The sequence below is a fragment of the Motacilla alba genome, chromosome Z, assembly GCF_015832195.1.
Source record: "Motacilla alba alba isolate MOTALB_02 chromosome Z, Motacilla_alba_V1.0_pri, whole genome shotgun sequence".
NCBI classification, from domain to species: domain Eukaryota; kingdom Metazoa; phylum Chordata; class Aves; order Passeriformes; family Motacillidae; genus Motacilla; species Motacilla alba.
The window spans coordinates 14,855,420-14,869,473 of record NC_052046.1 but is presented as its reverse complement, the minus strand read 5'-3'; the positions used below and the strand labels follow the sequence as shown (position 1 = coordinate 14,869,473).

At 35.5% G+C, this 14,054-nt stretch overlaps 1 protein-coding gene across 1 annotated transcript in view; it reads left to right on the top strand.

Annotated features, from left to right (window-relative positions):
• HCN1 (hyperpolarization activated cyclic nucleotide gated potassium channel 1) overlaps positions 1 to 14,054 on the top strand; it is a 192,607-nt gene that overhangs the window by 119,492 nt on the left and 59,061 nt on the right. Inside the window, exon 4 of the mRNA XM_038125209.1 lies at positions 5,699 to 5,917. Within this exon, the coding sequence (XP_037981137.1) occupies positions 5,699 to 5,917 (219 nt within the window). The remainder of the gene's footprint in view (positions 1 to 5,698; positions 5,918 to 14,054) is intronic.

Genomic DNA, 14,054 nt, shown 5'->3' with positions numbered 1-14,054 from the left:
AAGTTTTAACTAATGCATAATTCTAAGGTACTGAATGATACCACAGGCAGAAAATGATGCAGCTTCCTGATGGAAAAGCACGTAAACTATGAATCCGTAGATATATATATATATATATATATATATATATATATATATATATGTGTATATATATATATATATATATATATATGGATTACTGAGGAAATGATAGATTCAATACAGAGGCCTAATTCTATTGCCATGTTACTTGCACATAACTAGTTGACACTTGGAAAGAATCACGTGGCCTTTTTTCTAGCTATGTCAGACATACCTGGTAAAAATTTCGCCAACATGCATCTGTAGCCTTTTCTTAACATGCCTTTTTGATTAGTTAAATTATAAGTAACTCTTCAGTTTAAGAAATCTAGAAACAGTTGAAAATAATGACTTGCAAGTAAGTATACAGCTAACTTATATAACCATATATGGCTATAAAATACAGTTTATAAATGCAGTTTAATTAAATTCCTGATGGAAAAGACTATTTTTTACAGGAAATTTGACCAGCAGTAGCTCACGTTCCCCAGAATTTAGGCAGATGTTTCCTCAGGGCCAGTCGTGTTTTACAGCCTCTGTCTCCATGCAGGCAAGGATACTTCATGCTTTCTTCAACCTCTTAAACTGAACTTCACATTCATTTTGTGCAATGGCTTCCCATGACAATGCTAAAACCAGAGAGCTTACTTATGCACTGTCTAGCTGCCTCCATGGTCATCACTAAATTTACAGTGCCGAATTTTGATGGGCACTAGGGTAGGACTAGTTTAGGAGCTATCTACCATGTCCATAGAATAAATATTTAAATATTTTTTGAGTTTTGGCACTGGAAAAACTCGTGCCAGCAGCCTAGAAGGAAGGGTTCCTCACCTAGACCAGCTGCAAAGTACAACTGCTGTTGCTTGCAGAGTGCTGTGGGGCCAGTGTTAGCCCATTTCTAAAAGTGAAACCATGGGATCCAACCAACTTCTAGAGCTTGTAAGTGCTTTTTGATACTTTTTAATTTACTGGGATAGAGACTGTCTATGTCCTGTCAAGATCTTCCTTCAGATACTGCTTACTTTCAAAAGAACCCAAAGACAATTGTGAGCATAAAAGACAGGGGTGTGAGTGTTAAGACAAGTTCTTTCAGAGAGGGAGAGCTACTTCCCTACTTCTGCTTCAGATTTGAAGGGAGAATGAGGATGAGTTCAAAATCCTTGTAGAAACCATTACATTTAATAATTAAGCCAGTCTTTGCTCCATGATTGCAAAGCATGCCCTTGCAAACTGACAGACCCATTTCTGTGACACCTGCAGTTATTGTGACGTGAAAAAAAAAAGGGACTGAGGCAAAAATGAGGAAACCATTACTGTCCGTGCAATAGTCTCCTTGGTATGAGATTTCTAAATCAATTTATATCTCAGTGCAAGGATATGGCTGAGGGAAGATAAGCTGTGCCTGAGGGAATGACTACAATATGGGAGTGGAATTGATTTGTTTTATGACAACAAAATTTCCTGATGAAAACCTCCATAGATTATATAGAATAATATAAACACTTTTTTAATCCCCTTAGAAAAATAATTTGCCTTTTATTGTTGTCCCTTAGAAAGTGCCATGTGATTTATTTCTTTTGAGGTGAAAAGTTAATATTACAAGAAGATATTTGTAACAGTCTTATGTGAAATTATGGAACAAACCATAACACCCTTTGGTGAAGGAAAAGGCTAGGACACAGATTTTAAAGGATCAGAAGTACCCTGGAATTAATGTATTCTTCAAGATAACTGGGAAGTTAATGTATATAGTTACAAAACTAATTGAAAATTATCAGTCACCATTCCTGTCACAAATGTGAGGATTTCTTAATGTCATCAAGCTAGATTATGTAATCAATCCTTGGATAAACAGCTTTGGTATTTCCCAAAATTACAGTCTTTAATAGTTTTTCCAAAATAATGTCATTTAATTTAGGACTTTTTAAACTGATTACTGCTTATCTGGAAACTGTGATCAACCCATTGTCAACTAAGAAATTAAATGCCCTTTTTTATTAATTGGTAGGCGATTCTTTTCAACTTGTTTTTTGTTGTTGTTGTTGAGGTTTTTTTAATCTATAACTTAAAAATAGAATATAGCTATTTGGGAAACATTTAATCTGTATTTATATAAATATTAGTATTTAAGACTGTATTAAAGAAAAGATGCCTGTATAAAACCAGGATTTTCTGTTTCATAGAATGGCCTTTTGTTAACTCAGGAATATTGTCTGTGAATGTGTTATGCAAAAATTTTATTATGCAGGTGCAAAATTGCTTCTTATTTAAAAAAATACTACTGTAGGCCAGCAGAGAAATGGTCACACCTCGCTTTTGAACAGCAAAGAGCAGCATGTTGGAACAAGGTTGTGGAAAATTCCAGCCCCTCACAAAGAAACAAAGTTAGTGTTATTCCTGACAAACCCTTAGGTTATACAAGACTAATAGGAAAATAATTAAATAATTATTATTTCATTTAGTAACTTTGGTTGTAACATACATGATACACAGGATTTAACATTAGAATCAATGTTCATTTTAAGTGGTTTCTATATGGAATAAATCACTGAGCAACACAAGTAACTGTACTGAAATCTGCACCCTTCACAATGGTATTTGCTGACCAGTATTTTAAAAAAATATTCCCATGCAAACTAAAAAGACCAATTTTTGCACCTGATTTTACAAAACAAAGCCCATCATTATTAAAGAAAAGAAAAAAAACACATTGGTGAGCTACTTTCAGCAACAAAATCCTCAGACAAATCCAAGCTGAATTGAGATGCTTTGTCAGTCTTTTCTTTCTTTTTTATTCACTTTTTGCTAAAGCCTTTCTACCTGTCTGGGGACCTGCTGCTCAGGACCATCCATTCACAAATACCCGAAATCTGCCTAGCCTGTAACATGGTCTATAATAAGCTGCACAGTAAAAGCTGATGCTGTTTGTATTAGAAAATGGCCATTTGAGATGGCCATGACCTCCTCTCTAGATTCAGATGCAGTCATGACTGTCTGAGGTGCTGGATCACACTTTGCTGCACATATGGATCACACTTTGCTTCACATATATCTATATATGTCCGTATAAACATAAATAGCTAAAAGGCAGATATATAGTAAAACGTATGGTTTTTTTTTCTTTTGTTGTAAATTTTTAATTATTTCTCTTCTGTCATTACAGCTCCCTTATTCCTACTTACTCCCTTCTGGTAGTATGTCTTTAGTAGTAGTCAATTTATTTTTCACTCACCCTGTTACCCTGTTAGTAGGAAACCTTCTTTCTATTTTGTTGCTTATTGCTACTCCTCTCTTTACTTCAATTTTCTTATTCTTTCTTAAAACAATTGTATTTTACTTAAAACTGTGCTTCACAGACCTGGAAAATATCTCTGTCAAGAAATAAAATCCATTATTGTTCAGATAAACTCAAAGATTTTAGTGTAAAAATATAATTTTGTAGAAGAGATTTTAATTAGGATTTATCACACCAAGGATTTGATAGAAAATATTTGTAGGCAGGATCAAGATTAGCTTTTATTTTTGCTTGATAATTATAATAGTTATGCTAATACATTTAGGAGAAAGATCCACTTTATGGTGCCCTGCAAGAACTGAAGGTTTGATATTACAGCTTCATGAATATTGTGGATTCAATTGCACTACTTGTAGTCTTCAAAGACCCTGGATATATTTCATCCAGCATGCAGTTTATTGTTTTCCCGGTTTAATCTGTATAAAGCACAACTGCTAAAGAATTTGACACAGGTCTCTAAAAACTTCTGCATTAGTTATTTCTGCACAAGGAGTGTGATGCCAGCTGGAGGGAAAGGTCTTCAAAATAAACGGTGCCTTAATTTTTTTAAGTTGCTTTCCTGAGAAATAGGGAATTTGCATTAGAATATCTGCAGTGACCCCAACAGCAAGATTTTTCTGTGCTCAAACTGGATAGTTGAATCCTGAACTGGGATTTTTTGGGGAAGCTTCTTCAAGTCATTCATTTTTTGAGTATTTTTTTAAAGGTCTAAAACGATAGAAACTTACTTCCTTATTAGTCACTGAAACCTACCTGGCTTCCAGCTATCTACGATATTTTTTATTTTTTCTTCTTTTCTTTTTGAAGTGTAGACACTCAAAACCTATTCCTTAGCTGTTTTTATGACACAAAATTTTAACTTGTGAAGAAGCAACAGCTCACAAATCTAAAAAGATTTTACTTACAACATGAAACAAGTGTTAAGTACAGAGAAACCATTAATTTTTAAATTATTACATTAGTGAATAAGTACTAACTGTGTCATCTGCAATACAACAATTGGCAGCTTATCTTCTGTTACCAGTTATTTAGGCTAATAGGAGGTCTATAAAAAGCATTTTAATAGATGTGAAGCACAAGGATAGTTGGTAACCTTGGCATTCAAATGGCAAGAGAGCAAGCTTGCAGCGGTCTTTGAGAAATTAGAGCATTTGAGTACAGCTTGTATCAGTAGAAGAGAGACACAAATATTTTTACGTCATACATAAACTTTATATATAAACGTTACTGCTGATATGGAAATCTGTGTTAACAAATTTGTTACTTTTGGTCCTGTATATTAGACACTATATATAACTGACTAATCTTTCTCCTGTCATCCCAGTTTCTCCTTCTTTACTTCTTCATTTTTAAATTTGTTCTCAGTTATTTTTGTGGTAAATGCTGTGTTTTCTCATACGTGTGCTGTGTGCCTGCAAGCACTGTTTGTCTCCTGGTTCTTGTTTCATTCTTTTGGCTTGGAAAACAGAAAAATCTGACAAGGAGTCACAGGGCTTTTTGGAGTGTGTTAAGGTGTCTGGTTTTTGCTGGGAGCAGCCCCTTTGACTGTCTTTATGTAAAGCTGAAGGGAGGATACTGCCAACATCTTTGCAATTTTAAAAGCTTATGAGCAAGAAGTCACGTCCTTCTACTCTACCAGAGAGACTGGGAGGAGCTAGCTGGACATCAGAAATGTAGGACCTAGGCATCACCTTTTTTTTTGAGCTGACTTTCACAGATTGTGACTATGAACATAGGTTTGCTATGATGCAGAATAAACAGACTTCTTTTCAATTGAGATTATTCCAGTATAAACACAATATTAAAAAACAACAAAAAAATCAGGATAAGCAGACATTACAATAAATAATACTCTTTTTTTTCTGTCCTTGAGAAGTGAAAGGAATCTAGTAAGGTACATATGGTTGTGTGTTAAAATTGACAATTCCAAAAAGAAAGAAATAGGGCTATAGGAGTATGTACATGCATATTAAAACAAAATATCACCTTATTGTGCTTGATAAGTCTGAATACTCAGCTTTTTACAATCCATCTGCCGTGGGCTGTAAAATAAAATTGACCTTTAGTCTTCTTGTAATTAGGGTAGCACCCACATTTAAGAATGTAATCATGTATTAAAAATAGTCAATTTTATTTCATTTCACTGTGATAAGTATTATCTGTCAGAATCTCTGACACTTTATCTGACAGTTAATTTAGAAGGAATATGTCTTCTCAAACAGAGAGGATGCATTACCCAACTAGTCTTTCAGAGGCAGCAATCTATGATCCCACTAAACAGGTACATATTTAATTTTCTTTCCAGCTGCTCGCAGGCTCAGTCACTTGTCTCTTTTCTTGCAGAACGATTCCTGGGGAAAGCAGTACTCATATGCACTCTTCAAAGCCATGAGCCACATGCTCTGCATTGGTTACGGAGCCCGTGCACCTGTCAGCATGTCTGACCTCTGGATAACGATGCTGAGTATGATTGTGGGGGCTACTTGCTATGCCATGTTTGTTGGTCATGCCACTGCCCTCATCCAGTCCCTGGATTCATCGCGACGACAATACCAAGAAAAGGTAACTCATTTTCTCATAACTCCTTAGGTTGTGGAATGGATTAATGGGATGTTTAAACTCTTCACATGAAATAATCTAGTAGCGTGTGAAGCCTGTGGCAGATGTCATTGAACACAAAGGAGTTCAGAAAACTCCATGAGTTCAGTATATTTTTGCAGGAGCCTACTTCGCTTAGAGAGCAGCTGGTTCTTGATATTCAGCTTCCTTTATACTCTTCTGTGAAAACTCTATCCCTTTGCTTCAGACTTGCTTTGTATCCCTTTGCTATGTTCTATAGGTATTTGAACTAGGTAGCTTGAACCACGGCCTTGACCTTGGTAGCTTGGGCATGTCTTTACAATTTCCTGTCATTCCTTTGGAGTGCAGTTCAGGGATGACCCTTCAACATGTCAAAAGAATGGCCTTTAAATGCAGACCAGACCAAATCAATTTGTTTTGTTCGTAACTTTCTCAGAGAAGTGCTCAGAAGAGGTCTTCATTTGCTTAGTAAAAGTATTGTTTACATGTGAATCCATGACCTGTAAGGTCCACTCCAGGGTCAAAAAGGATTGTGGCCAAAGGTAGAAAAGTAGAGAAAGGTTAGTGGAAGAGTGTTCTTTATAAACCAGGAAGTAAAAGGTTGTTTTATTCCATGTAAGATTGGAATTAAAAAGATATGAATGGGTACAGGGTTGGATCTTTGTGAAGTAAGTACTAATTAAAACTGTCAGTTGTGTAATAAAAATCAGAGACAGGTGTGGATCAAGGCATGAAACTGGAAGATATGGCTAGGAATGATGGCATAAGGAAGAAAGGATCAGAATGAATCTCAGGAAGGGAGAAAAAAAATGTGCAGAATTAGAAGGGCTTAAAAGATGACAAAATTCATTATTATAGTAAATGGGGAACTGGAGGAGCCATACCAGGGGAGAGGTCAGCTGAGCAAAGTAGTGAAATCAAAGTTTACATCAGCAAATAAGAAACACAGCTTGAGCAATAGTATTTGGCATGTGTCCATAACAAGGTCCAGAAAGGCAAACTGGGCAGAAATCACATTATGATGTAACACAAACCTCAGGGAGAAAACTGGCAGAGACTAAATAGCCAAGAGGATGACCCTGGCATCTGCTGAAGATGAAGGGGAATGACCTGAATTTGCTGGGAAAGAAAGAGGGGGAAAAAAAGAGTAGCATGGACTGGGAGATTTTCTTTACAAAGAAGCAAAGAGGGAGGAAATGAGAATGCAGGGGTGAAGAAGGGTTTATATACAGTTTTGTTAAGCTCAAATTGCATCCAGATCATGGTTCAATATATGAGAGACAGGAAGAGGTAAGATGAGCTATAAGTTTAGTGACAGAAAAATTAGCTTGTGGCTGACAAAACAGCTGTTCAAAACAAGTTTGGAAGCAAAAAATTTTACACACTGTAGTGCCATAAAATATAAGTGAGAATAAGAGGTTTAGAAAGAGAGGAGAGGTGATCATTAAAACCAAATGAGTTCTGTCAGTTATTGCCGTGGGTCTTCAGGGCAGTCAGGACTTGGTGAAGCGAAGGGGAGATCTTGACTCCATTTCAGAAGGCTGGTTTACTATATTATGATATATATTACATTAAAAAAGACCACACTATAACTATACTACAAAGAACAGAGAGAAAGATTCATCAGAAGGCGAGACAGGAATAGGCAGGAATGAATAACAAAGTTCTGTGACTCCTAGAGAGTCCGAGAACTGCTGCCTCCTCGATTGGCCACCAAGTAGAAACATCCCACACTGACCAACCAAGAAAGCACCTGCTGCATTCCACACTAGCAGATAACAAATTGTTTACACTTGAAGCTGAAGCCCTCTCAGCTTCTCAGGAGAAGAAAATCCTAGCGAAGGTATTTTCATAAAATATCACAACCACAGTCAGTGACCATGTGAAACCCCTTATTCATCTCAATATAGTGTCAAAGGGCTAATCCTGGTCAGTTACCTAACTCAACTGGCTCACTGCTTCTGTTCTGCGAACAAGAGGGAAAGTAATTTTTTCCAAATGGGACATTTCTAGGAAGCTGTGGGACAGAAATCTCATAACCATGGACATGAAGTATGACTGCAGTTGCATTACGGGCTGGGATCAACATACATACACACGTATACACAGATTTAAGAAATCAGAAGAAATGTCACTATTCACCTGGAAATCTCATGTCAATCCTTATCCTCAGACCTTGTTGGCTGCAGCCAACATATATCACAATATTTTGAGCATCAGAAGTATAGTACATGTTTAAAGATATCCACGTATTTTAAACTGGGCTGAGTGAAGCCAATGTCATTTGCACTCATTTTGTAAATTAAAACCCAGCAGCAGTCAAGCAGTATTGCATTTCTCATCTTTTTGCAAAACAGCAAACAAAACTCTTTGTTTATTCATTTGTTCTCTGATTTTATGCATACACACAATTTTTTGGGTTTTTTTGGTTTTTTTTTCTGATTTTATGCACACACTTTGTTAAACATTAGCATAGAAATATCCAGCATTTTTCAGCTCCTGTAATTCTCAGCACATTCATTTTTCCTTTTGTTTTTTTTTTTTTTTTCTGACTTGTTTCCTGACTTCTGAGGTAAAGAAGAGCATGGCATTGACAATCAGAAATTTAAGAAATAAGCCAGAAGCTGCAAATTTCTATGCTTTAGAAATTTTTTTTCCTATTTTCTGGAATCAATTCTTATGCTGGTTATTAAGGGCTAAAAGGATGTATTGAATAAAGGATTTTTGTCTACTAATTTCTGAGACCCTGAACCCTGGTATATATTATCAGTGATAACAACTGTACAGACTTGTCTGTACATTCTTAATCATTTCTTTATCATAGTTTCATCATATTTTATAGTGTAAGAATTATAAGTCGTTACTACCAGTTCTTAAAGGATATTCTAGATTTGTCTTTACTCTGCAAACTACATAAATGGGCATTCAAGACCATTTTGTGGTACCCATTTTGTCATCATATTGTCTAAAATACTGGCGGATAAAAATTTTTTACATTTCACGTATCTGACACTTGAGAAAAAGGTAGATGAAATTCCAGCTACAGATTTCAGAGTTTTAATATATTCCATTATCTATTTCTGCATAGTGCATTGCTTTTTTTTTTTTTTTTTTTTTTTTTTTTTTTTTTTTTTTGGTTCTGAAATAAAAAAAAAAGAGGGAGACTTCTTTGATTTTTTTTGACTTAAAGGGCCAGGATCAACTTCTTTTTTTAGATATATATATATCTTGGGTTGTATATTTATTGGCTCCATTTGTTTTTTCCTTGTAAGAATTACATAAAATAATGAAATTAATATGAATTGGTAGGCAACACAGAATGATAGTGGAGGTAAGAAAGAGGATGTTACTTGATTCTTCTCTGAATAATATCATAAATGTATCTGTGGAATGCAACCAGTTAAAGGAAATTTCTGGTCCTTCTCACTCTTAAAGCAGCCAGAAATAAAATATTCACTAGAATCTTCCTCATTCAGGTCCTTCCAAAGCTCAAGGCATGCAAAACTAGAACAAACATAGTTCAAAATGGAAGAACTACACACAGGAAAACAAGAATGATATTTCATTAAGCCAAATGTCAAACTCCATCAAAGAATTTGATCTGTACCAAGCATTGCATTCTGAGAGAAATCAAAATATGTTAAGGAAGCAAATATTGCTCCACTGGTTTACTCATATAGGCCAAAACCAAAATGTATCAGGGAAAGTGAAGAGTGATTATAAGCCATCAGATGTAGGAGATGGACAGTAAACTTGTACACTGGGAAGTGGTACAAAAAAGAATGCATTGATAAATTCTGTTCACTCTGCTCAAGTTCAGTCTTTTTTCTGCTGAAATAGTGGAACTGTTCTCACAGGAAAAAAAAAAATTCCCTCTGATTTAATACACACATCAGATCCTGGCATCAATTAGTGAAGGGCTTATACCTGAAAAAGGAGAGAGATGTCCAATTCAGGTATACTTAATCCATATTGTCTTTACAGTAATAAAGTTTGATGGACCATTCTACCTTAGAAAAGCACTGAATAAATCAACAAATCAATGTCCTCTTAGCACTCTCTCCTTCCTGACTTTGGTGTAAGTCAAAGAGGAATGCAGTAATAACTAAAAGCAATATTCTAAGTGACAACACCTTTGACATTTTGTAATGTCTAGAAAGTCGGCACATCTCAAAGATTTTTGCTTTTTTGATGACATTTATTTGAAAGAACCAGAAATGCATATGCTAAACTTGTTAACAATCTGGTGTGAAACAAAGAAGGCAAAATTAACAGTCATTTGACAAGGAGGTGAAGATCATTAGTTAAATATTTCTTCCTTTAGATGTTGGCAGTTCCTAGTAGGAAGATGTTTGCCTAATGTTGTGTGTGTCAAAGAATTTTCTTGATTGAAGATAGGTTAAAATTTTCTCTGTTACATTCTGTCATAGGCAAAAAATATCAAGGAGCAGCAAGCTATTAGAGGCAAGACTTGTAGTGGCATACAGATTGTCTCATAGCATAAAGGTTGTTAAATTGGCTTGATATAATACCAAGTATTACCTGGGGAGGTTATTATTTAATTTTATTTTAGTTTTCCTTATGCTATCCTTTTCCATTTTCCTTATGTTATCATTTTATATATTTTGTTTATTGTCTAATAGAACTCAAACCACACAAGGTGTTGAAAAAAGAAAAAAATTATCAGACCATTTTTGCCAATTGCAAGTAACATGAGAGACATAAAAATGTTTAATTCAATTATATGCATATAGGAAATGGAAAAAAAATTACAATTGTCTCCAATGTCCCAAAGGACATCCTCTAACCCCATATATTGCTTTTATTTTATCTCTTAATTTATGGTTTTTTAACTGTCTTCAGTTAAATCAGTCTAGTTCAAAAGAGGAAAAGAACTTTAATGTACTTTTTACAGAGAAAAAGTAATAATATGTATATATAATGTTAATTTAAAAGCAACCACTAAGTTGTAAGTTGTAAGCAACGACAACACAATTATATGATATTGTGCATTTTTATATAGATAGCATTGGGATTTGGGGCCCAGATTGCCAATTTTTCATTTCTTAAGCATCAGAAGAAACATTTAAAAAGGAATAACAGAATTAGGGCAGCAGGGCAGCTTTAGATTTTGTAGCATGAGGCCTTGCCCCAGCTTTTCAAGTCTGTCCCTCACAGCTCCAGTTTGGATATCTAAACTGCCCTCGCAGTCTGTGAGGAAATATCTAGTATTCATTGCAAGAGGTAGCAGCACCTTGGGGTGCTTTGGGGGTGCTGTGGATGAGACATGTTCCCACTTCCCTGCCCCTCCAGAAGGCTGTGTGTGTACTCCCTGACCTTGGGCAGTGACACAGCTGAGGTCCTCTCTTCCAAAACTGGGGGCCACCTCTTTGAGCTTCCTTCTCTGAGCAGTTGTTTCAGGGTGCAGTGGAGGGGCTCTGCCACAGAGTAAATCAAGACTTGGTAGCCACACATCCAGCCAGTGATGCCTTTGTATTTTCCTAAAGAGCAACAGGAGACATCACTTCCATGTTTTCTTGAGTTTCAAGCAGTTGGTGGTTAAACTGAAAGTGGAGCAAGGCAGATACCAAGTTCTTGGAATGTTCATTAGAACTACTTCAGTTCTTAGGAATTATTTCTGGAAAATTTTAGATATTTGTAACTCTGTCATCTGTTAAGTATCAGGGATTTGTGTATATCCACATGAGTCTGGAAAATGGCGGGTTTGGTCATGATGGAAGTTCATAGGAAAGGAAGAGCTGTGGCAAACTGAAGACCAGATCACTGTTTAGCTAGGCTTACACCAGCTTGTGGTGTATATATATTATTAAACTGAACACAAATATCCATGCTGGACTTGAGTCAGATGAAATAGAGTGAAACCGATAGTTTCCAATGCCTGTATATTATATGCCAGTCATAAATTCTTTAAGAGTTTAGTTTTATGGATTTTTTTTTTTTGTCTTAAATTGAAAAGATGTTCAAACAGCAAATTGCAGAACCTGAATTTTAGACATACAGCTGAATCTGCAATAGTGAGTTTTGTAGAATGTTATTCCTGGATCTGGTCTGATCTGAGCAGCAAAGTACTCATTAAGTGCTGATTTCTAAGTTCAGTAGCTTTTCATGGTTTACACATGGTTTTTAAAAATGGAAGTCATGCTTTTCTGGTCTGATAGAAAGTCTGACAATACTGTAGCACAAAAATATTCAGTGATTCTTTACTTAAAAATAGCCTGTTTTCATTTATAAAGCATGATTTTAGCAATAAGTCATGTCACTGCTGAAAAAGGTGAGCGACTTGGAAGATAAATCTTCTATTTTCTATGCAGCTCAGTATACTTGCCACACCAAAGGAATTATTTATTTTGGAAAATGAGGAGTGGTTTCCTTTATACTGGAAGTAGACCTACTTGGAAAACAAACAAACAAACAAACAAAAAACCCCCAAAATAAAACCAAAACAAAACCAGAAAAACCCAAACCAAAACAAAACAAGAAAATAAACTAAACCCTTTTTGCAGCCTCTACTTTTGCAGGTTTTTAGAAAATTCTCAATTCTCATCTCAGCTTACACAGACATATATCCTATTCAGCTTTGCCACAGTGCAGTATTTTAAATAGTAAAGAATTCTGAAGTGTTTTATCAAGTGATCAAGTACAAGAGTTGCTGACAGTTTTGTACAATGTTAGGACCTCAGTAGCAAGTAATTCATTTTATCAAAAGCCATATAGTTACCACAGTATTGTGAACAAGAAAATTCATTATTTCCTTCATATTTAGGCATGACTGAGAGTCATTGCACACCACAGTATTTGTGGATTGTGATTTTATTTGGAAGTCCAGGGTGTCTTATAGTAAGAAAAGGGTTTACAAGTGTTGCCTTCAGGATTGGTTCTGAATCATCTTATGCTGTTTTGGCATACATCAGATCACTGACTGCTAAATGGACGGATGTTGTACTCCTGGCTTCTGTGAGCTTTATTGGTCCTTGCAAAAAGCAATGAGATTTATTAGAACGAAGCAAGCTATTAAAATATACTTGGTATCACTCAATATTCTTAAAGAGAAAATATTCTGGAAGGGAAAAAAAAGCCGAATCTCAGAAAAATCTTTTCAGATACTTTATTTCACAGGATGCAGCCTGTTATTTCATAGAACATGCACATAATCGAACTCGTAGGTACATTAATCCTTTTATTTATATGCATCTTTTAACTTGATGCATAATTAAGGCACTCATGAAATCAACTGACATATAAATGAATATGTAAATTCTCAACCATGAAAACTAGTGTGGGCTATGCAGGCAGAAGCTTATTCACTGAGCATGAAAATAATATTTGTTGTGTCATGATAAGGCCTTCACTGCCATCACTTGCTTTCTCTTTCTCATCTTTATCAGTTTTTTGTTTATAATGATTACCTGGATTTTTGCTGCACATACTTGTGATATTGACATTGGTCTTCACAATTTTTGAAACAGGAAAGAATGATAGATAGCATTGCAAAATAAGGGAAAAATATTTTCCCTCTCACAATCAAAAATCAGAAATTACTCACCTTTAATGATGCAACATTAAAAAAATAAACAATTTTTTTTTTCTCTACAAGTTGAACTGAGTATGATGTTTAGTTTGAGGGCAACACTTTGGAAAGAAATATAAATTAGTCAGAAATTCTCACTAGACTTCTCACCTCTTTTGTCCTGATACTTCATTATTGTGTTTCAGCTTCTCATTACTGCCATTCTTGCTGGGGTAATCAGGCTGGTGATTTTTGCCTTTCATCTCTGGAAAGGTGATTGGTCCCTCCCGGCAGCAGGTACTGTGCAAGCCAAGTGCTCTCCATCCGGCTGCATCGTACCTGTGCCAAACTGTAATAGACTCCTACTGCTTCTAAAATGACAGATGGGACTGCCTTTGATTTATTGCTGTGTTGTGGGTAATTTACCTATAAAGTGTTCTGCTGTCTTGCATTATGGATTAGGTTTCTACCAGTTTTCCATATGAAACTGCCGTGCAAGCTCATTACAATTGCAACCATGTTCACGATGACTATATAAAATTAGCTTTGAAGGTATGAAGTTATTCTAGAGTCAGATTTTACACACAATCT